Here is a 24390-nt window from a genome sequence, read left to right as displayed (position 1 = left end):
TCCCAACCGTCGCGTGGTCTCGCTCCGCGTTCAAAACTGGCGCCAAAACCGGGCGGGAACCGCCGCTTGCAACGCCTGATTGATTCGTTTAGTTTAAATTAACCCAAATACACCCTCGGGATAAAATCCGTACAGAATCACCCCCTGAATCTCACCTGCATATCAGCCCCTGAATAAATGTCGTCAGGCAGGGGGAGTAGGGGCCCAGAGCGGCGCCGGATAGCCTGAGGTCGCCGGGTGCAATGACAGGACCGCGGGCGCGTCATCAGGGAGCGACGGGTCGTCAGGATGTCGCCGCTGTTCGTGGCGCGCGGGGCCGCCGTTAACCTGCGGGGCCTCGTGCTGGTCATGGTCAATATACGTTATATTATATATGTACCCGCTCACCCCCTCACCCCCTCACCCCTCACCCCCCCCCCCTCACACCCTCACCCCCCCCTCTCACACATCCTCACACCCCCCCTCCACACACCCCCCCCCCTCACACCCCCCTCACACACCCCCCCTCACACCCCCCCCCCCACCACCCACCTCCCCCCCCACCCACCCCACCCTCCACACACCCCCCCCCACCCCACACTCCCACCCCCCCCTCCACACCCTCCCTCCCCCCCCCCCACACACCCTCACCCCCCCACACCCCCCCCCCCCAACACCCTCCCCCCCCCCCTCCACACCCTCACCCCCCCTCCACCACCTCACCCCCCCCCCCCACACCCTCATCACACCCTCACCCCCCCCCCCCTCAACCCCTCCACCCCCCCCTCCCCACACCCTCACACCCCCCTCCACCCCCCCTCCCACACCCTCACCCCCCCCCCCCACCCCCCCTCACCCCCCCCACCTCCCCCCTCCACACTACCCCCCCAGCCCCTCCACACCACCCCCCACTCCCCCCCTCCACACACCCCTCACCTCATCCCCCCCTCCCCACACCCTCACCACCCCCTCCACACCCACACCCCCCCCCCCACCCCTCACCCCCCCCCTCACCCACACCCCCTCACCCCCCACCCCCCCTCACCCCACCCCTCACTCCCCTCCTCCCACCCCCCTCACCCACCCCCCCCCCCCCCCTCACCACAACCAAACCCCCCCCACCCCCCCCCCTCCACACTCCCTCACACCCCCCCTCCACACCACCCCACCCCCCCTCAACCCCCCCCACCCCCCCCTCCACCACACCCAACTCACACCCTCACCCCCTCCACACACCCTCACCCCCACCTCCCCCCCCTCACCCCCCCCCACCCACCCTCCCCCCCCACCCAACACCACACCCCCCTCCCCTCACAACCCTCACCCCCCCTCTCTCCCCCACCCCCCCCCCCTCCTCACCCCCCCTCCACCCACCCCCACCACCCCCCCCCACCACACACCCCCACCCCTCCCTCCACACACCCTCACCCCCCCCCTCCCTCCCTCACCCACCCCCCTCACCACACTCCCCCCCCCCCCCCCCCCACCCCCCTCCCCCCCTCCACACACCCTCCCCCCCCCTCATACCCCCCCCCCCGCCTCCCCCCACCACCCCCAAAGCCCACCCTCAACCCCCCCCCTCCCCCCCTTACCTCACCCCCCCCCCCCTCCACACCCTCACCCCCCCCCCCCACCAACACCCTCACACCCCCCCCCCCCTCACCCCCCCTCCACACAACACCACCCTCCCCCCCCCTCCTCATCCTCCACACGACCCTCACCCTCCCCCCCCTCCACCCACCCACCCCCCCCCCACACACCCTCACCCCCCCCACCACACCCCCTCATTCCCCCCCCCCCTCCTCACCCCACCCCTCCACCACACCACCCCCACCCCCCCCCCACACACACCCTCACCCCCCCCCACACCCACCTCCGGGTCCCCCCCCCCCCACACTCCCCCCCCACACACCCACCCCCCCCCCCCTCACCCCCCCACCCCCCCCCCCCCCTCCACACCCCCCACCCCCACCCCCCCCACCCCACTCCCCCCCCCTCACACCCCCCCCACACACACCCCACCCCCCCCCCCCCACACCCTCACCCCCCCCCTCCCACACACCCCACCCCCCTCCCCTCCACCACACCCCCCCCCCCCCCCTCCTCAATCCCACACACCCTCAACCCTCATCCCCCCTCCACACACCCCACCCCCCCCAACACCCCCCCCACACACCCTCCACCCCCCCCCCCCACCCCCCCACCTCCCCTCACCCCACTCCCCCCCACCTCCCCCACCCCACACCCCCCCCCACCCCACCCCCCACCCCCGATCCCCCTCCACACAACCCTCACCCCCCCCCACACACCCTCACACCCCCCCTCCACACCCTCACCCCCCTCACACACCCTCCCCCTCATCCCCCTCACACCCCACCCACACCCCCCTCCACCCCCCTCCCCCCACTTCCCTCCACACACCCACCCCCCCCCACACACCCCCCCCCCTCACCCCCCCCCCCCCCCCCCCCCCCCCCCCCTCCCCCCCCCCCCCCCCCCCCCCCCCCCCCCCCCCCCCCCCCCCCCCCCCCCCCCCCCCCCCCCCCCCACCCCCCCACCCCCCCCCCCCCCCCCACACCCCCCCCCCCCCCCCCACACACAAACCCCAACACACTTTCTTTCCCCCCCCCACCCCCCCCCCCCCCCCCCCCCCCCCCCCCCCCCCCCCCCCCCCTCACCCCCCCCCCCCCCACCCCACACCCCCCCCCACACCCCACCCCCCCTCCCACACACCCCACCCCCCCCCCCACACCCTCACCCACCCCACCCCCCCTCACACCCTCCCCCCCTCCTCCCCCACACCCCCTCCCACCCCCTCCCCCCCCCCCCCCTTCCCGCCTCCCGTCCCCCCACCCCCCTCCACCCCCCCACCCTCCCACACACCCCCACACCCCCCCACACACCCCCACCCCCCCCACACACACCCTCACCCCCCACCACACTCAAACCCTCACCCCCACCTCAACAACCCTCACCCCCTCCCCACACCCTCACCCCCCCTCTCACCCACCCTCCCCCCCCCTCCACCCCCCCCACACACCCTCCCCCCCCCCCTCACCCCCCCCCCACCCCCCACCCCACCCCACACCCCCCCCCACCCCCCCCCACACCCCTCACCCCCCCCCACCACACACCCTCACCCTCACCCCTCACCCCCCCCACACCCTCACCCACCCCCACCCAACCCCTCACCCCCCTTCACACCCTCACCCGCCCCTCACACCCCTCACCCCCCACCCCCTCCACACCCTCACCCCCCTCTCACACCCCTCACCCCCTCCACCACACACCCCCCTCCACACACACACCACCCCCCCCCCACCTCACCCCCACCCACACCCTCACCCCCCCTCCACACACCCTCACCCCCCCCCCTCACCCCCACACACCCCCCCCCCCCCCTCCACACACCCTCACCCCCCCCCTCCACACCACCCTCACCCCCCCTCCACACACCCTCACCCCCCCCTCCACACACCCCCACCCCCCCACCCCCCCCACTCACCCCCACACCCCTCACCCCCCCTCCACACACGACTCACCCCCCCCCCACTCACACCCCTCCACACACCCCTCACCCCCCCCACCCACCACCCTCACCCCCCCCCCCACACACCACACCCTCACCCCCCCCCCTCACCCCCACACAACCCTCACCCCCCCTCCACACACCCTCACCCCCCCTCCACACACCCCCTCCCCCTCCACACCACCCCTTCACCCTCTCCCCTCATCCTCGTGCTGGTCCAGAATGCATCCGCCCGACTCATTACCCACACCAATCCTGGCACCACATCACCCCAGTCCTCAAAGAACTTCACTGGCTTCCCATTTCCCACCGGATCATCTACGAAATCCTGGTCCTCGCCCTACAAAGCCCTCAACCACTTGCCCCCCCCCCCCCCGATCTCACTGACCTCCTCTCCCCCTACCAACCCTCACGGTCCCTCAGATCCATTTCAGCCGGTCTCCTCTCCATTCTGAAATCCAACCTCTGCACTTTTGGAGACAGAGTCTCCCCTCCCCTCCCCTTCACCACCTCACTCTCCTTCCCTTCAACCCCCTCCTGGTCATGGTCAATATACGTTATATTATATATGCACCTGGTAACACCCTCAACCCCTCCCCCCCTCCACACACCCTCACCCACACCCTCAATCCCCTCCCCTCCTCCACACACCCGCAATCCCCTCCCCCCCCCCCTCCACACACCCCTCAATCCCCTCCCCCCCCCATCACACCCCCTCACCCCCCGCCCGTTCACCCCCTCCCTCCCTCCACACCCCCGATAGCACCCGCACCTTCTCCACCCCCCCTCACCCACTCCTCTCACCCCACCCCAACCCCCCCTCCTGATCATTTTCATATACATCCGTCTGAAGAAGGGTCTCGATCCGAAACCTCGCCCATTCCTTATCTCCAGCGATGCTGCCTCACCTGCTGCTTCATTCCAGCCTTTTGTGTCTACCTTTGATTTAAACCAACATCTGCAGTTCTTACTTATACATTATATACACACAAACACACCCCCACACACACCCCGGCCGAGAAACACCACCTCACAGACCCTCACCCCTTCTTCTTCTATATAGTGTTTTTTGGCGGTTGGCAAACAACTTTTTTGGTGCATTACCGCCACCAACTGGCATGGAGTGTGGATCAAACAACACCATTACATATTCTAATAACCTATATCCTTCCGAACAAATTGGTTACCCTAAGAAAAAGCATCAGGATTTGATAGCACTTATTTGAACTCCCTTGCAAAATATCTACCAAATCAAATTGTACTCCTTCTTTTCTGAACTGCTCACTCATCCGTTCTCTCTCCTCCTCATACCTCTCACAATGTACAATGACATGCTCTATCGTTTCCTCTTGCCCACAGTATTCACATCTGCCTGTATTATGCTTGCCCATTACAAAAAGTGTACTGTTCAGACCAGTGTGTCCAAATCTAATTCTTGAAATCACTGTCTCCTCTTCTCTGTTCTTTCCTGCACATCTCATCTCTCCCACTTTCCTCTGGACTCTGTAGAACCACCGTCCTTTCCGCTCTTCCTCCCATTGCTTTTGCCATCTTTCCTTCAGTCTTTGCTTAATAATGTCTTTGATTTCAGTTTTACCTATGTTAATACTTAAATCAATCTTACTTCTTTTTGTTACCTCTTTTGCTACCTTATCTGCCATTTCGTTTCCTCTAATGCCAATGTGTGCTGGTACCCATAAAAATATGACTGTAAGCCCCATCATTTGAATTCTGAATAGTGTTTGTTGTATTTCTATCAAAATGTCTGGTCTATTGCAGACCCTCACCCCTCCTGGTCATGGTCGATATATACCCCCGCTGAGGACCTCTGCCTCCCCCTCCCCACACACCCTGACCCCAAACACCTCCCCCCCCCCCCCCCCCCCCCCCAACCTTCCTCACCCATTGTTCCACCCCTCCTCTCCCCCTCACCCCTCTTCTCCACCTCACCCTGTCCTCTCCCCCTCACCCCGTCCTCGATACGATCGTGTTTGTGCAGCGCCCGTTGCATCCCCACTCGCGGTGGGAAAGGGTTGGCGGTCTTTTACACAGCAAGATCTCACCTTTTGAGGTCATCAGCAGAGACCAACAGCTCGAGGAAAGATAGACACAAAATGCTGGAGTAACTCAGGAAGAGGTGACGTTTAGGATTGAAAATCCTTCTTCAGAGAGTTAGGGGAGAGCAGACGAAAGATATAGTCGGTGATGTAGAGAGATATAGAATGAATGAAATATATGCAATAAAGTAAGATGATCAAGGAAAAGTGGAGCCCACAATAGTCTATTGTTGGCTGTGGGGTCGATGTTAATGAGCTATACAGACAATGAAGCTCACCAGGATGACATTGAAACTAGTATGACCACCCAGGTGGGAGAGGAATAGAGAGAGAGGGGATGCAGGGGTTACTTGAAATGAGTGAAATCACCATACACCTGGGTTGTAAGTTGCCCAAGCGAAATTGAGGTGCTGTTCCTCCAGTTCACCTACTCAGCAGGTGGGCAGCATCTGTGGAGGAAATGACAGAGGAGCAGCAAGGTGAAACTCGGTCCTTTGTCCACAACTGAGAACTAAAGAGGAAAGAAGAAGCACATGTAATGTAGTGTGCAGTTTAATATGCCAAAGAGGACTGTGTTTGCACTCGCATTTTATTGTTGAGCAACTGGAACTGTGCACAAGGCTCGGAAAGATGTAATTACAAGCTAAACACTACTTCGCTGCATATGATTAGATTACAGAAGGATTGATGCAACTGATAAAACCACCTCCTCAGTGCAATAGACCTGGGTTTGATCGTGATCTCGGGTGTGTTCTGTGTGGAGTGTAGTTTAGTTTAACGAAATGTTAATGGTTAATTTGCACATTTCTCTGTAACTGAGTGGGTTTCACCCAAAGAAGTGCAGCTTGGCCTCTTGTGTGAGAGGAATGGATGCGAACGTGGAGTAACAGAACTAGTGTGATTGATGGCTGGTGTAGAGTGAAGGCCTGATTCTATGCAGTATCTTTAATCTAGAAAAAAGTAAAGGGTTCCACCAATAACATTACTTATCCATTTCCCTCCACATATGTTGCCTGATCCGCTGAGCTCCTTCAGCACCTTTTTTTCAAGATTCAGGCATTTGCAGTCTCTCGTGCCTCCAAGATCACCTGATAACCTTGTGCTGTTTATTGGTGGGAAAAACGATTAGTTAGGACACTGAGAACTATCTTTTTCAAGCAAGTGCCATGGATTCTGAGAGGGCAGGCGAGTACAGGAATGTCAGCCACAGGAACGTCACCGACAGATCTGCCTTTCTGATGTTCCTGGGAAGTGTGACCCCAGCATCTAGTCCATGACTGCTGGGCCAAAGTTTAAGAAACATTTAGACAGTTGCATGTAGAGGACAGTTTTAGAGGGATATGAGCCAAATGCTGGTGGGTGAGACTAGTGTAGATGGGACATGTTGGTCACTGTGGGTAAGTGGGGAGGAAGAGCCTGTTTCCATGCTGTATGGCTTGTTCCTATAGTCTTTGTCTTTGTTCACACACTTTTCATGGAGCCATATACGTTGGGCTTGAGTCTAATGATATCCATAACAATATCTATCATTTTGTGAGGGGGCAGTGTAGGTTAAGGAGTAATTAGGATTTGGCTCCAAAGTAATTGCATAATACGCTGTTTTTCAAAGTTATGGTGAACTGATCTTTTGTGGTTGCAGCCAGTTGTTTCTGTGGGAAATGTTGGCCAATTATCAGTGGATCTGATCATCTCCACACTTGGTCTGCCACGGGTCGGTTATATCCACAGTGATGGCCTTGTACCAGTGGTGGGAAACGATCCGTATGCAACGACTTCTGAGAACTCTTCAGAAATGTGCACCAGCTGTGAGGGTGAGTGGAGTAACTTTCTGCATTGAAAAAAGCAAAGAGATTGTGGCCGATTTTAATGTAAAAGTTTGAGTAATGTGCCTGGAGAACTGGAAATTCTGGATATTTTAATACATTTTTTAGATTATGAAAAGGAAGACCGACATTGGGGCAAATTTCTTGCTGAGCACAAAGAGGCCCCATTGGGACCAAAGATCAGCTCTGCTCTATGACTTTGATTGGGACTTCAAGATACATTTATTTGTCACATGTGCCAGTTGGCACAGTGAAATGTGTGATCACCATACAGCTATACAATAAAAATAAAGAACACAACACATGATAGAGTTCAACATAAAACATTCCCACCCAGCAGAATCAAAAGTTTCCCACTGTGAGGGAAGGCACCAAAGTCAGTCATCTTCCTCTAATGTTCCTGATGTTCACCTGTGGTCAGGGCCTCCCGAGCCCTTCGCTGTCGCCGCTCCGGGCGGCCCGAATGCTTTGTAACTTTGTTGGCACCCTATACATAGCGACTCTGCGTACCTTGTGTACAAAACAAAGAATTTCACTGTGACATGTCATGTGATAATAAAAATACAAATCTGAATGAACAACTAAGCATATCTTGAATCTTATGAACGTTTATCTAAAACATTTCTCTCCCCACAGATGCTGCTTGACCTGCTGAGTATTTTAAACGTTTTCTTTTTTAAATTTAGATTTCCAGACTCTACTGAATGTGGAAGTCTCTGCTGCTGAGAAATAGTGTATTTGTGAGGTAGTTGAATGTAATAACTGGTCATTTCTTTCAAATGTATTAGATTACTTTATGAGCATAAATTATTTTTGAAAATAATTTGATTATAATTTCAAAACCTCACTATAAAAACGATAGCCTCATGTGTTGCTATTTTCATTTAACAGTTTATGCATCGGCAGACCGGAAGTTGGCTGTCCTACAGATCCGATCGCCAATTGTTCAGGTATTTAGAGCTATAAAATCAGAAAGATACAAAATGCTGGAATAACTCAGCGGGTCAGGCAGCATATCTAGATAAAAGGAATGGGTCATGTTTCGGGTTGAGACTCTTCTGATATAATCGGAAAGGTTGTTTGTCTTTGCTGAATTCAATCTGTTGAAATCTACAGGAAACTGTTCACCAATATGGAATTGGGGCCTAAGAGACACCCCAAATGACTTATTTGAACAAAAAAGTAGTTTTGATTCAAAGGGTTAGTTTTAATGTATACCGAGTGAAACATGGCATTCATACATTTACCAAGTCTTTGAAACCCAAGGACACCAGAGTGACTAATTGGAGTTGATTAAACTTCAGAAGCCTTTCACACCAATAAATTACGTTATTTTCTATCATTTTTGTCTTGAGATCCAAGCTCCACATTAAGAATAACTGAAAAATGAAGCAATCAGTTGTCTGGCAAAGGTCATTCCAAAATATTGTCATTTATCAATCTGTGAAATCCATAATAGAGAAATGTCTCCCCTTTGTGGATGAATTTACAATAATTTCTCTTTTTTCCACTGCTTCTAAGTGATGCTCTGTCTGATTTAAATTATAATCTGAGAGATGCACCACCCTCTCTGAGAAGAGATCTACCATGGACTCTTACCTTGTGCACCTGCCCTTTACGTGGTACCTTGTTCTTTAATCTGCTGGAAATCCACATATGCAGGTTTCCCTCTATCGACCCTGTTCCCAACATCCTTTGAAGAACTTCAGCAAATTTGTCAACTATAATTTGCCTTTCATTAGACCACATTGACTTGATTTGATTACCTTAAACTTTTTTAAAATTAAAAAGGCAAATGCTGTGTTAGCCTTTACAGTGAAGGGATTCAATACAAAAGGAAGGAACTTGATGTACATTTAATTCAGAGTGTGCTTGAATTTTGATCGCTGGACCCAAAGAAGGGTACATTTGACGGGTCAGGCAGCATCTCTGGAGAAAAAGGATGGGTGACGTTTCAGGTCGGATCCGGACCCTTCTTCAGACTGACAGTAGAGGGGAGGGAACTGGAGGTAAGAAAAGGTCTGACCCGCTGAGGTACTCCAGCACTTTGTGTCTATCTATGGATAGGTGATGTTTAGAGTCAGGACCCTACTGAGAAGGAATGACACTGTGAAATATGAGAAACACAGAAAATAGGTGCAGTAGTAGGCTATTCAGCTCTTCAAGCCAGTACTGACATTCAATATGATCATGGCTGATCATCCAAAATCAGTACCCTGTTCCTGCTTTCTCCCACATCCCTTGATTCCATTAGCCCTAAGAGTTATATCTAACTCTAACACATCCAGTGAATTGGCCAGAGAATTCCACAGATGCACAACTCTCTGGGTGAAAACGTTTTTCCTCATCTCAGTCCTAAATGGGCTACCCCTTATTCTTAAACTGTGACCCCTGGTTATGGACGCCCCCAACATTGGGAACATTTTTCCTGCATCTAGCCTGTCCAATTCCTTAAGAAGTTTATCTATTTCTATAAGACGCCCTCTCATCCTTCTAAATTACAATGAATACAAGCCCAGTCGGCCCATTCTTTCATCATATGTCAGTCACAAAATTGACAACTGATGATCAAAGAAAGGTGGAGCCCATAATGACGCATTGTTGGCTTGGGAAGAGGTGATAATGAAGGGATACAAGGGCGTGAACAGTGGAACTAGTAGGATAATTTGGGTGGGAGAGGGAGAGGGAATGGAGGAGGTACTTGAAATTGGAGAAATCAACCTGGGTTTGATCCTGACTACGGTGCTATCTGTACAGAGTTTGCACATTTTCCTTGTGACTGCATGAGTTTTTCCGGGAGCTCCGGTTTCCTCCCACACTTGAAAGACGTATAGGTTTGTAGGTTAATTGGCTTAGGTAAATTGCCCCTAGTGTGCAGGGAGTGGATGACATTCAACTAGTGTGAACAGGTGAACGTTGATCGATGCAAACTCTGGGCTGAAAGGCCTGTTCCCACACTATCTCCAAACTAAACAAAACTCCAGTGTGCATGTGTAAATTGACCTGTTTCCTTTTGAAATGTTGATGTTGCAGCCAGTGTTTCTGCTGCCTTTTGTAGGGGAAACAGCGCTCATTCCGACAGCAGATTCTATCGTGGATTAAGGAGAGCGAGTTCAGTCGGGTTGTTGTCCTGTCCAGCAGCTTTGCCCATCACCGTGTTGACCAGCAGCTCGTTGGGTAAGCTTGGCATCTTGCATAACATTTAACACTTGGGAACGCTAACATTAACCTTCAGTAGGCTCAGTGGATGAACAGTATCCTGAGCCTTGGAGCTCAGTTCTGATCCAAGCAAGGACTTTGGCAGCTTCACTACATCTCCGGCTGGATTCTGAAGGGTGTGGGTGACATTCTTTCCAAAAGGACTTAAAAGTCTGGATTTCTGGATAGGAAAATGGTTTTGAACATAGACCATAGAACAGGGCCTGTTCCTGTGCGCTTTACTTCGGCCCACATTGTTTGTGCTAATATGATGCCGTTAAACTGATCTCATCTGCTTGTACATGACGCTTATCCCTCCATTCCCTGCAGTTCCATGTGCCTTTTAAAAGCCTCTTAAATACTACTATCTTATCTACCTCCATCACCACACCTGGCATTGTGTTTCAGATCCTCACCTCTCCGCTGAACTTGAACTTGTTTAAAAAAAACTTGCCCCCGACATCTCCATGAAACATTTCTCCCTTCTGTAGAATTTTATTCGTCACATGCATCCGAAGGTGCAGTGAAATGAATTTGCCAGCAGCGATACACTTAAAAAGAACACACAATATACAATAAGATTTAACACAAACATCCACCACAGCATTCTGAACTGTGGTGGAAGGCAACATGGTTTAGCCAGTCCTCTTTAGTTCACCGGTGGTCGGGGCCATAACCCCTCCGTAGTCGCTGCTATGGACGGCCCGATGTACAGGCCCTCTCGTCGGGATGATCAAACCTCCGACGTCGGAAACACACTCCGCGGCTTGGAGGTCCCGAATTGGCACTTTCCTACCGGAGACCGCGGCTTCAGAATGTTATAGGCCGCAGGCCGGCGGTCGGAGCTCTCTTCTCTGGCGATCCCCGGCAAGGGATCCCAGACTCCGGATGGTAAGTCCATGCCCTGCCCGCGGCTAGAAGCTCCGCAGACCACAGCCTCATGATGTCAAAGTCACCGGGCCAGCGATCGGAGCACTCCTCTCTGACAACCCCCGGCAAGGGTTTGCCCCGCTCCGCGATGGAAAAGTCCACGCTGCGCCTGCTGCTGATGTTCCGGGCCCGATTCCGGGAAAGGCCGCTCCAATCCATGCTGTTAGGCCACGATGGAGGCGACATGGAAAAAGTCACCTCTCTGTTGAGGAGCTGACCGAAAGCGGACCCCCCTTCCACCCCCCACACAAGACACAATAGGAGACACCTAAACTAACTTTAGACATGCCCTTTAATGTTGGATATTCCACCCTGTGGAAAGAAGGTGCTGACTGTCTACCCTATCTATGCCTATGTTATTATGGAACTCCAACATAGTTTTAAGTTCTTGCACCGTTTCAATTACTCTTGGTGTTCAGTTTTAACCCTGAAGGCTAATACGGCAACACTCAATAATTTTTCAGATAATATCTACCTTGTATTTTTGTTTATTGATGAGAACTCTTTTTTGTGAGCACTTGTAAAAATATGCAACACCTGTTTTCCATAAATCTATTCTGGTTATAACCTCAAAACTCCAACAGATTTGTCAAATGTGATTTTATCTTTGGTAAATCATGCTGGCTCTGCCCATTCCTGTTATCTGCTCAGTGCCCTGGTGTCACTATCTGAGTAATACATTTCTGCTTTGCTATTGCAGTCACAGTTCATGAGAAACATTTAATCCTACAAACCTGACCTTGCAACGATGTTTATGGCTTGTTGACTTATTCAGTTCTGACTTTTTTTTTTAGAACAAACTGGGGATAGAAATGCTTTTAGTAAGAAACCTTTGCAATTACAAGTGTTCAGAGAGTTTATCAATTTTGAACCTTCAGAAGAGGTGATGGTGGGGAGAGGTTGCAATGCAGCTAAGGGGTTAAGATGTGGTAGTATAGACTACCACATCTTAACCAATAGTCAAGGTTGCTTGACTAGCTGCCAGAGTTCTAGGGCCTAGATCAGGATCTGAAGAAAGTAAACCCAAGTAGAGTCGCACCGCATGGAAACCGGCTCTTCGGCCCAACTTGTCCGCGTTGACCAAGAATTCTCATTCAAGCTAGTCCCATAGAAACATAGAAAATAGGTGCAGGAGGAGGCCATTCTGCCCTTTGAGCCAGCACCGCCATTCATTGTGATCATGGCTGATCGTCCCCAATCAATAATCCGTGCCTGCCTTCTCCCCATATCCCTTGATTCCACTAGCTCCTAGAACTCTAACCCCCTCTTAAATCCAACCAGTGATTTGGCCTCCACTGCCCTCTGTGGCAGGGCATATAGGCCCTGGCCCATATCTCCCAAAACCTTCCTGTCTGTGAACCCCAAATGTTTTGTTTGGAAAGGACAGTGCTGGAGTAACTCAGCGGGCTAGGCCACATCACTGGAGAACATGGATAGATGACATTTCAGAGCGGGATGCTTCTTCAGTCGATTGTCTTGTGGGAAGAGATGGGGGGGAGAAAGCTGGACGAGAGGTGGGGCGGGTAAATGCCTGGCAAGTGATAGATGTTATCATTTACGCAGGGTGAACATGCAACGGAGACAGAGATAGTCTGCAAACACTCCACACTACCACCCGACGTCAGGATCAAACCTGGGTCTCTGGGGCAGCAGATCAAACGTTGTCACTGTCGTGAAAATTAGCATTTGATTGCTGCTTGAATTTAGATGAAAAATCTGTGTGAAACTTAAAATGCTGTCATGCTGAATAGAATTTAAAATTGTCTTCCAACTTCTATGAAAGGAAAAGCAAAAATTAATGGTTTGTCTGATCTTGTATTAGAACTTTGAAGTTATAAGTAGAACAAATTTTAAGTAGCAGAAAAAGTCGGGTAAGCAAAGGTCAAAATGGAATATCTGAGAGGATGGAGCGGATCAAATATTTCAAAATCTGTGGAGGACTCAAAGTGCTGGAGTAACTCAGCGAGTTAGGTAGCATCTCAGTAGAACATGGATAGGTGACGTTTTGGTTTGGGACCCTTCTTCATTCAGAACCTGTTCCATCTTCACAGCACTCCACTACGATATTTAGCAACGCCTGCTCTGCAGAACATCATGGAAAATGAGTTCCAGATCCTCAAATGGAAAGAAATGGAAAAGGTGGCAGCCTTCCCGGGAATCAGCGAGGTGGAACAAGAGCTCTCTATCCCAGGCGGAGGGATCACAAAGTCACTCTATACTGACAGGTAGGGGATATAAATTCAAAGTGCTGAAACTGAGTTCTAACAGTGTTCACTGAGAGAGGTTCAGAGCCCAATTAACCTACAAAGTCTGGTATGTGGGAGCCCGGAGGAAACCATGCGGTCACAGCGAGAACATGCAAACACCACACAGCACCCGAAATCAGGGTTAAACCCAGGTCTCTGGTAATGTGTGGCAGCCTCTCTCTAAATGTTTACTGATCTTTGATCTCCATGCCAATGACTGGTACAATCTTCTGTCGTTTCTGATTGTAAAGATTAATTTGTAAAATTGTAAATCATAAGTTATTAACTTGCATTCTTGAGACGTTCACACTTGGAAAGGCGCAGTGTGTTCTGGCTGCTGAAGATATTCTCAACACTCCTAGGTTTATTTTACACAGAGGGTCTTTTGAAGAAAACTGGGAATCTGGCCAGGAGGGTTAGGAGAGGTGAACAACAACTTAATTGAGACAATGTGTCTACTTGCAAAGACAGAGTAGTGAATTAAAAGGATTTTGTGCAAAATCTCCAAATACGAAAGGAACTTCAAGCTGTCGCGGAGAGTGTTGAGCTGAGTTTAATTGTCACGTGTACAGACGTACAGTGAAAAGCCTTTGTTGTGTGCTAACCAAAGGAAAGTGAGCGGGCGATCGAAGGTCAGCATCGACTCGAAGGGCCAAAGGGACTGCTTCCTTGCTGTATGAAGAACAATGGAGGACCCGGCATGGAGGGGGCAGGACAAAGGAGGAGCCGGCTGGGGTACTTTGTAACTATGTCAGCACTGTATGTGGTGACTATTTGCATAATGCAAGCAAAGAATTTCACTGTGCCTTGTCACATGTGACAATAAAGTGCTCCATTCCTATCTCTCAAACTGAGAGAGAAGGGTGGTTGGGATACCAGTCAATGGGTTGAAGGGCAAGGATGCCACAGATGGACAACAGATTTGTAGGCACAGTTAAGGAATGCTACCACATAATGAGGAGAGGGAGACATGAGGAGCTACAGATGCTGGAATCTCGAGCGAAGCACGTGCTGCTGGAGGAACTCAGCGGGTCCGGCAATGTTTGTGGAGGGAATGGACAGGTGACATTTTTATTACATTGTGGGTTCGTTTGGTTAGGAGAGGAGTCTGGTACAGGTCATGTTTCATCGACTTTCCACAGATGCTGCCTGACCCACTGAGTTATTCTGTAGCTTGTGCTTTGTGCACTGTGGGGGGGGTGTCTAGTGCCGGTCAGGTTTGGATGATTTAGAATTTGTACATGTTTGACACTAAAATAGATATTTCAGAGGTAGTTGACTTGAGAGAGGTAAAGCTGTTTTTCAGTGATTGAAGACTTTTGATGTTTTAGAAACATGTAATCCTTGCAGTGGTCTGAAAAGTAGTTGAAAAGAGCACTAGGACTATAGCCTAATTCAGCCCATGTCAGTAGCTGCAGTTAATGAAGAAGGGGTTACATTTTTGTCGTGACTTTGGTCTCTTTCGCCAATTGTCAGAGGTTTTGGCTTCTGTCTGACAGGATGTTCTCATGTGTAGGAATGAACTGCAAATGCTGGTTTTACACCGTCGATAGATACAAAATGCTGGAGTAATTCAACGGGACTGGCATCATCTCTGGAGAGAAGGAAAGAAGAATTGTCTCGACTTGAAACGTCACCCATTCCTTTTCCCATTAAGCTAAGTTTGGCAAGAAGTTTGGTGGAAACGGAGGTCCTCCGAGATTTTGTTTTTCGGCCTTCGAGAGCTCCTGACCATTAGGTCAGGAATTTATAGAAAGCAAGATGTTAATGGTGGTCTCTCTTCTATTTAGAAATGGAGGGATATAGATCACGTGTAAGCAGAGGAGATTAATATAATTGACATTGTGTTCAACATAGACATTGTGGACTGAAGGTAGACTGAAGGTTCCTGTGCTGTAATGTGCGCTCAAGACTGCATTGTTTTGGGGCACTTCCCAGCTGGATCACCAGAGGGAGCCCTTTGTTACAAAACCTTTTAAGGGTACTACCACATTCAAACTCCTACAAGAGGGAATATTGACAGTTCCAAATAGCCTCTTTGGCCTGCTAAACATGGTATTAATTATGATTAAAGGGCTGCTTTACTTGGTTAGAACAAATAAATCTGCAGCAAGATGAAATATTCCTGCAGCTTGTGCTGATTTTCATGGTTGTTCTCGTTATCCAGTTGCGCTGAAGGTATCCCATTGGCAGTGCTGCTTATTTTCTGTTCCGAAGGGGATAATATTCCAGATGCATTGAAGCTTCTCAATTTCCTGAATGAGTGGATCCAGCTAATAGCAAAACCAGTAAGTGGTGTAGCTGCAAGTTACGACTCACAAGATTGTGTGCACATTATCAACAATTGCAATGTGTTATTTGTTACTTTTGTGTTGACAAATATTTAAGTTTAAAGAATGCTGTCCTCTCATACAAGGCCACTGCATGTAGTAAAAAAAAAAAATCTTTCTGGAAGGGTTTGGGCACAAGAGGAGATGAAGCCTGGGGCAGGTCAGCCATGGCTTCTTTGAATGTCAGGACAACCTACTCTTGCTCAAATCTTATGTTCCCTGATAGGCACAACACTGGCATCTACCCAAAAACTGGGTGGTAGATTGTATATGTATCCCAACTAGAAAAAGCAGGGCCACTCCTAATTTCTCTCTGATCATCAGCTTGATGGAAAGTGTGTTTTGCCTGGACCTTTAGCGTTCTGACCTCATCACAATCGGGTCTAATTGTGAAATGAAGAGCTGAATTCCTAAGGTGAGGTCAATATTTGACCAAATGTTGCAACAGTAAAACTGAAATTGGTGGCATCAAGAGTAGGGGAATCGAGAACCACAGTACATGGGTTTAAGGTGAGGGGGGAACATTTAATGGGAACTCAAGGGTAACTTTTTATTACACAAAGGGTGATGGGTATATAGAACTGCCGGAGAAAGTGGTTAAACCAGGTACTATCTCAATGTTTAAGAAGCATTTAGATGGGTACATGGATAGGATAGGTTGAGAGATACGGGACAAACGTAGGCAGGTGGGATTAGTATAAATGAGATATGTTGGTCAGTGTGTGCAAGGTAGGCCAATGATCCTGTTTCCATGCTGTATGACTTAAGAGGAAAATACTGCAATGGTTGGAGTCACTCTCTGCACAATGGTTGTTAGCGGTCAATCATTTCAGCTTTTGGGTATCTCTGCAGGAATTCATCTGGAGAGTATTCTGGGCCATGTTTAGCTGCTTCAATGACCTTCCTTTCAAGTGCAGGGATGCATTTGCAACTCTTCAGCATAAGAATCAGTTTATGGCTGCCCACAGCAAGGCAGACAACATTAACAACATGACTGATAAGTGGCAAATAACATTGTCCCTGCAAAAAATGTCAAGTGATGACCAATCCCATCTAGCCACCTAACTTTTGATGTTCAATGGCATTACCATCAGTAAGTTCCCCACCGTCTGGTCACTGGGGTTCCTGTTCACCAGAAACCCAACTGGACCAGTAATAGATTTACATGGATTTACATGGATAAAAGGACGTAACTTTTAGAAAGGAGATGAGGAATTTATTTAGTCACGGTAATGAACCTGGAATTCATTGCCACAGAAGGATGTGGAGGCCAAGTCAATTGTGTTTTAAGGTGTAGATTGATAGGTTCTTGATTAGTACGAGTGTCAGGGGCTATGGGGAAAAGGCAGACGTATTGGGGTTAAGATAGATAGATCAACTGTGATTGAATGGCAGAGTCGACCTGATGGGGTCCAATGGCCTAATTTTGTTCCTAGAACTTAAGAACATGGCCCCAGGAGGAAGTCAGAGGCAGGGGGCTAATTCACTACCTAAGCCTTTCCATGATTCAAAAAACACAGGTTCGTACACAGAACACTCTACAGTTGAGATCAGCCCCAACAAACCTGATAGCTTGCAGGATATTTGAATTTGTTTTACCACCAGTACATGTGGTTGGAGTATGAAGTGAGTGCTTTGTATGAAATGCATAAAATCACATTCTTCCATTGTTGTTGGGTTTAAAATTTGGAGTGCTCTACGCATTAAAACTGGGAGTACCTTCTCAAGGAGGATTTTAGCCGATCAAGAAGGTGCCTCATTATCATCATTTTGATGGGTAAATTGTGCTTGTCTCCAAGCAATATCCACATCCCAAGAAATCAATAATGGAGGTGTGGCTTGTGTCATTTATGAAGGAGATATTCACGCTAGCTCTGGGCTCTGGGCATGGAAGATGCTGCGCAAATTGCAAATTTTGCTTCTCTGCATGAATAGCATCTTGAACTTGACTTCATTACTTGACTTTCATTAAAATTTGCCGGATTTGCACACAATTGTCATGAAATTATGCTGAAAGCTGGTGGCTTATTAATGGCGCATGAAACCTTTTTTTATGCATGCACAATCAATTTTTGCAGACCAGAAAGAAAACATTCTAAACTGTTCTTACAGCAGTATTACAGATTTAAAAATCTTCTAAAAATAGTATTTTTTTCACTCTTTTTGGTTCATTTCTCAGTCTTATTTTTTCTCTGTCTTAACCTGATTATGAATTCAACTTGCTTATACTTCATTTCTCTTGTTCCTGAACCCATTTGAAACCCATTTGGTAACATGCTCTTATGGTGATGTCCCACTGTACGAGCTAATTCAAGAGCTCTCCCGAGTTTCCCCTGATTCGAACTCCGAGAATTACAGTAATGGCTGCTCGTAGGTACTCTGGGTTCTCGTGAACATTTTACAACATGTTGAAAAATCTTCACGAGTCTTCCCGAGCTTACCGCGTTTCCCGAGTACCTGCTGTTAGTGTTACGAGCCGCTAAGAGACATCCCGAGCGTCCCCACTCCGTACATTCTATGTGCTTACTTCTAGTTCGATTTTTTTTTTAAACTCGGAAGAGCTCTTGAATTAGCTCGTACAGTGGGACAGCCCCTTAAGTCATACTATTCACTAATATGGGTCTTTGTTTTGCCCTTCTAACTTTGAAGTATAAGCCCATTTTATGTAACTTGTCCTCATAATTCAACACTTTCAAATCCTGTACCATTTTCAACATATCTTTCCATTTTGAAGTAAAATAGATTTAAACTTCCAATAGTGGAGCCATTTAAACTGTTGTTCAACTCGCCTTATTGCTATTTACTCGGGCAAATCTGTGCCGTTTGCATATTTTCTTTATTCTCCCTTTGTTATAATTTGCCTTGCACAAATTCCTTGTATGTGAATACTTGGCCAATAAACGTATTCATTCATTCATTCATTATAATACGTGAGCATACTACTTTCACATCATGGATGATCAGCCATGATCATATTGAATGGCGGTACAGGCTCGAAGGGCCGAATGACCTCCTCCTGCACCTATTTTCTATGTTTCTATCTGCATTATTTTCCATTGTCTTGCATTCAATGTTGGATCTCATTTATTTGACAGTTGCTTATCTTGAGAAGATGTTGGGATGGGGTAAATACATTACTAGATAACACGCAGCAAAATTAATGCAGGTTAGGTATATCACAGTTTTTTTGGCTGAGGTTTTGAGATGAATGTGATAACGTTTCTACTTCCAGTTGTTGGCAACTGTTTCTTTCAGAACTTGAATGTTACTGAACCCACCAACTTTATTTATTTATTTATTTATTTGAGTTCTGTTCATTTGAAATGAATCACGTTGTCATCCACTCTTTGAGAATGCTTCATCCTAATTGTCAACTGTCAAACTTATCCTGTCACTACTAGGTAGTGCATTTGTTTTGCTAATGCTTGGAAATTTAATGCTGCCTTTTCAATTCTAAGAACTAAGAGCACAACATTCCTTGTGTTGGATGAGCAGTGGGAAAAAATATCTGCCTCAACAGATAAAATCTTGGAGTCAGTGGTCTTTGGATTGTTAGTTAACATTGGTTTAACATTTTTAAATTCAAAATGGGGAATGATTTGTTGTTCTGTTGTATATTGATTGGATGGAACTGTTTCATTAATGATGATGCTTCTCCCCTTCAGAATGATCAGCAGCCCATGTCTCAGCCGCAGTGGAAGATTCCAAGTTCTTGGCGATTACTATTTGGCAGTGGCATTCCACCGGCGCTCTTCTGATCTTGCAGATCCAACAAGTTGAGTGTGGATTACCCTTTAAAACGATGGTGGCTTCATGACAGAAAGATTTTAAATTCTGCGTTGAGGACTTATTTTCACAGATGATGATGTGAAGGGGCGATGTTCACTAAAGGCTCAGTAAATTACAGTTGCAGCACATACTTGGTTATGTAAGAAATGAGTTTCCAGAAGTACTAATAGATATTGTGTTTTTATTTGTGTGAATTTGGTCTTTAATTAAAAAAATATTTTTAAATAGTATTTTTGTTGCCAAAAAACTTTGTTATTGATAGTGTTCATAAATGTTGACTGAATTGGAGCATATCAATACTCATCTAACATACAAATATAAAAATGTGTAATACAGGCAGCAGATAAGTTGAATCCTGACTGGTGGACAGGGGCATTTCAAAAGGAAATCCTGCTTTTGGCCTGATATGACTGATACGGTGCCCTCCATAATGTTTGGGACAAAGACCCATCATTTATTTATTTCCCTCTGTATTCCACAATTTGAGATTTATAATAGAAATAAAAATCACATGTGGTTAAAGCGCACATTGTCAGATTTTAATAAAGGCCATTTTTATACATTTTGGTTTCACCATGTAGAAATTACAGCAGTGTTTATACATAGTTCCCCTATTTCAAGGCACCATAATGTTTAAGACACAGCAATGTCATGTAAATGAAAGTAGTCATGTTTAGTATTTTGTTGCATATCCTTTACATGCAATGACTGCTTGAAGTCTGCGATTCATGGACATCACCAGTTGCTGGGTGTCTTCTCTGGTGATGCACTGCCAGGCCTGTATTGCAGCCATCTTTAGCTTATGCTTGTTTTGGGGGTTAGTCCCCTTCAGTTTTCTCTTCAACATATAAAAGGCATGCTCAAATGGGCTCAGATCGGGTGATTGACTTGGCCACTCAAGAATGGACCATTTTTTAGCTTTGAAAAAACTCCTTTGTTGGTTTAGCAGTATGTTTGGGATCATTCTCTTGCTGTAGAATGAACTGCCTGCGAATGAGTTTTGAGGCATTTGTTTGAACTTGAGCAGATAGGATGTGTCTGTACACTTCAGAATTCATTATGCTACTGTAATTCCGGTCCTAATCTTACCCCCCCCTAGTCTGGTTCAGTCAAACACCGAATACGAAACATTGGAATCTAACTCTCTTTATTGCACAACACCAATACAATACCTAGTCCAATACCGTGGGTCCGATCCTTGTCTCTACTCATTCGAGCCCATCAGCCGCGTGCGAATAGAACAACTCCAGAAGATTAGCACACTTCAATGCACTATCTCAGAAGATTGGCCACCCCAATGTGCTCTCCCCTTTTTTATACCCTTGCAGACCCTTGGCACGGAAATATATGGTGGACGGAGGGGCAACCCCTACAAGCCAATTATCAATAAGGATTACAAACATTAAATGACAGTTCCCTAACCCAATCACAAAACATCACATAACATAGTTTTGATATGTGATATCATAGGTTTGCAGCCCAGGCCACCCTTGATTCTCACACGGACATTGATTCCTATACATCCTCTGTTCTGGACTTTATAAACTCCACCATCAATAGTGTCACCTCCCTCAAACAGGTGACCATATACCCGAATCAGAAGCCATGGATGAACAGCGAGGTCAGGCTACTGCTGAAAGCACGGGACACCGCTTTCAGGTCAGGCGATGCTCGAGCCTACAGTTCATCCAGGGCTAACCTGAAGAGGGGCATCAGGAAGGCCAAGCACTGCCATAAGCTCAGGATTGAGGAGCACTTCAACAACAACTCCGACCCCCGACGCATGTGGCAAGGCATCCAGGCCATCACGGACTACAGACCCTCCAACATCACCCCCACATCCAGCGACGCCTCCTTCCTTGAGGAGCTTAATCACTTCTATGGCCGCTTCGACAGGGACAATCTAGAGACAGCCATCAAGGCTGTGCTACCTGCCGATCACCAACCCCTCACACTCACCCCCTACGATGTGTACGTGGCACTGAGTAGGACTAATGCACGTAAGGCTGCTGGCCCTGACGGCATCCCCGGGCGCGTGCTCAGTGCCTGTGCTGCGCAGCTGACAGACGTCTGGACTGACATCTTCAACCTGTCACTTGCCCAAGCAGTTGTCCCCACTTGCCTTAAAGCCACCTCCATCGTGCCAGTGCCAAAACACTCCACTGCGGCAAGCCTCAACGACTTCCGCCCAGTTGCACTTACCCCCATCATCACCAAGTGCTTCGAGAGGCTGGTCCTGGCACACCTCAAAAGCTGCCTACCCCCCACACTGGATCCCTATCAGTTTGCCTATCGCAAGAACAGGAGTATGGAGGATGCCATCTCAACGGCACTTCACTCCGTCCTCTCCCACCTTGACAACAGAGACACTTATGTAAGAATGCTGTTCATCGATTACAGCTCAGCATTCAACACCATTATTCCATCAAAACTGATCACCAAACTCGGTAACCTGGGCATCGACCCCTCCCTCTGCAACTGGATACTGGACTTTCTAACCAACAGACCCCAGTCTGTGAGGTTAGACAAGCACACCTCTTCAACCCTCACCCTGAACAACGGCGTTCCACAGGGCTGTGTGCTGAGCCCCCTCCTCTACTCCCTCTTCACCTATGACTGCACACCTGTACATGGTACTAACACCATCATCAAGTATGCAGATGATACAACGGTGATTGGCCTCATCAGCAACAACGATGAGCTGGCCTACAGGGAGGAGGTCCAGCACTTAGCAGCATGGTGCGCTGACAACAACCTGGCCCTTAACTCCAAGAAGACCAAGGAGCTCATTGTAGACTTCAGGAAGTCCAGAGGCGGCACGCACACCCCCATCCACATTAACGGGACGGAGGTGGAACGTGTTTCTAGCTTCAGGTTCCTGGGAGTCAACATCTCCGATGACCTCTCTTGGACCCACAATACCTCTACTCTGATCAAGAAGGCTCATCAGCGTCTCTTCTTCCTGAGGAGACTGAAGAAGGTCCATCTGTCTCCTCAGATCCTGGTGAACTTCTACCGCTGCACCATCGAGAGCATCCTTACCAACTGCATCACAGTATGGTATGGCAACTGCTCTGTCTCCGACCGGAAGGCACTGCAGAGGGTGGTGAAAATTGCCCAACGCATCACCGGTTCCACGCTCCCCTCCATTGAGTCTGTCCAAAGCAAGCGCTGTCTGCGGAGGGCGCTCAGCATCGCCAAGGACTGCTCTCACCCCAACCATGGATTGTTTACCCTCCTACCATCCGGGAGGCGCTACAGGTCTCTCCGTTGCCGAACCAGCAGGTCGAGGAACAGCTTCTTTCCGGCGGCTGTCACTCTACTAAACAACGTACCTCGGTGACTGCCAATCATCCCCCCCCGACACTTTTTTTTTTTTTTAATTCAAATCGTTTGCTATGTCGCTCTTCAAGGGAGATGCTAAATGCATTTCGTTGTCTCTGTACTGTACACTGACAATGACAATTAAAATTGAATCTGAATCTGAATCTGATAGAAAACAATCAGCACAGATTTTCCGTATTTTGTACGGAAATGCAATTAGAATACGGATTAACGATTTTGTGTTGTTAATTACAGATTTTAAATATGGAGTTCAGTTCAGTCTGAAGAAGTCTCGACCAGAAACGTCACCCATTCCTTCTCCCCAGAGTCGCTGCCTGTCCCGCTCCAGGTTTAAACAGAGCACTGTTAGTTTAATGCGTGGGAATTTATATGAAGAGCTGTCGGCTATAGCGCTATGAGTTCTAAAAATAGCGCTACCAGCTGGAGCACTACGGGAGTTAAATATTGCGCTATGGGCATTACACATAGAGCTATGGCCACGGCGCTATGGGTCACAGACTGTTCAGGAAAATTCCTGTATAACAATGACTGGAATTCTCTTTCTCAGTGCTAGTTGAGCCTTTGATTATTTTCCAGGCAGTGGTAGAATTCTGGATACGCCTGGTGGTGAAAGGATTGCAGTTACATTGGGATTGGCCTTGATTTTACAGAACGGTGGGTGGGTTCAAGGGGGGAGAGGATGGAGGGAGGGAGAGAGGGAGGAAGGGAATAAGAGAGGGAGGGAGAAAAAAAGAGGGGCAGAGAGAGAGGGAGGCTTCCAAAATGGCTTCTACATCATCATCTCTTGCTAAAAGCAGGAAGCAGTCGTTCAAACAGCAATATACAAAGAGATGACAATGAATGCACTGTCAAGTAAGGTGCCTAGAAGACATGTCAATTGGTAGCAAATTTATGCATTCTTGTACTCTTGTATGACTGCACATAAAAACAACTTTTTTCAGCAAAATGACACTAAAAATACTGATTTCCTCAGCAAAATACTGATTTCAGGTACTAGAATACTAAAATGCTCTGACAAAACTTGGCAGCTCTGACAGTGGGAAACAATTCTATTAAGTAAAGAAACATTATACCAGGTGAAGTAAACAGTTTGGGCAAGGCCCTTCTCCTTGACCAATCACAAGTAACTGCGCGAAGACCATGCAACATTATTGTAACCCATTA

The 24390-nt window shown here is 48.8% G+C and overlaps 1 protein-coding gene across 1 annotated transcript; it reads left to right on the top strand.

Annotated features, from left to right (window-relative positions):
• The first annotated feature begins 182 nt into the window (after nucleotides 1–182).
• On the top strand, nucleotides 183–20111 carry psmg2 (proteasome (prosome, macropain) assembly chaperone 2). Its single transcript, XM_055634365.1, has 7 exons — nucleotides 183–351; nucleotides 7205–7376; nucleotides 8280–8338; nucleotides 10447–10565; nucleotides 13568–13741; nucleotides 15930–16050; nucleotides 19758–20111. Exons 1-7 carry the CDS (start codon nucleotides 289–291, stop codon nucleotides 19848–19850), a joined length of 801 nt encoding a protein of 266 aa, XP_055490340.1. The 5' UTR covers nucleotides 183–288; the 3' UTR covers nucleotides 19851–20111.
• Nucleotides 20112–24390: the final 4279 nt, after the last annotated feature.

The sequence above is a fragment of the Leucoraja erinacea genome, chromosome 4, assembly GCF_028641065.1.
Source record: "Leucoraja erinacea ecotype New England chromosome 4, Leri_hhj_1, whole genome shotgun sequence".
NCBI lineage: Eukaryota > Metazoa > Chordata > Chondrichthyes > Rajiformes > Rajidae > Leucoraja > Leucoraja erinaceus.
The sequence above is the reverse complement of the archived record's forward strand: the minus strand, read 5'-3'. Positions and strand labels throughout refer to the sequence as shown.

Bases quoted from the DNA above. Each gene is read 5' to 3' on its own strand.
- psmg2 (XM_055634365.1), top strand. From the start codon at position 289: ATGTCGCCGCTGTTCGTGGCGCGCGGGGCCGCCGTTAACCTGCGGGGC. The intron at 13,742-15,929 runs GTAGGGGATATA...CTCGTTATCCAG, and splicing joins AAGTCACTCTATACTGACAG to TTGCGCTGAAGGTATCCCAT. The intron at 16,051-19,757 runs GTAAGTGGTGTA...TCTCCCCTTCAG, and splicing joins TCCAGCTAATAGCAAAACCA to AATGATCAGCAGCCCATGTC.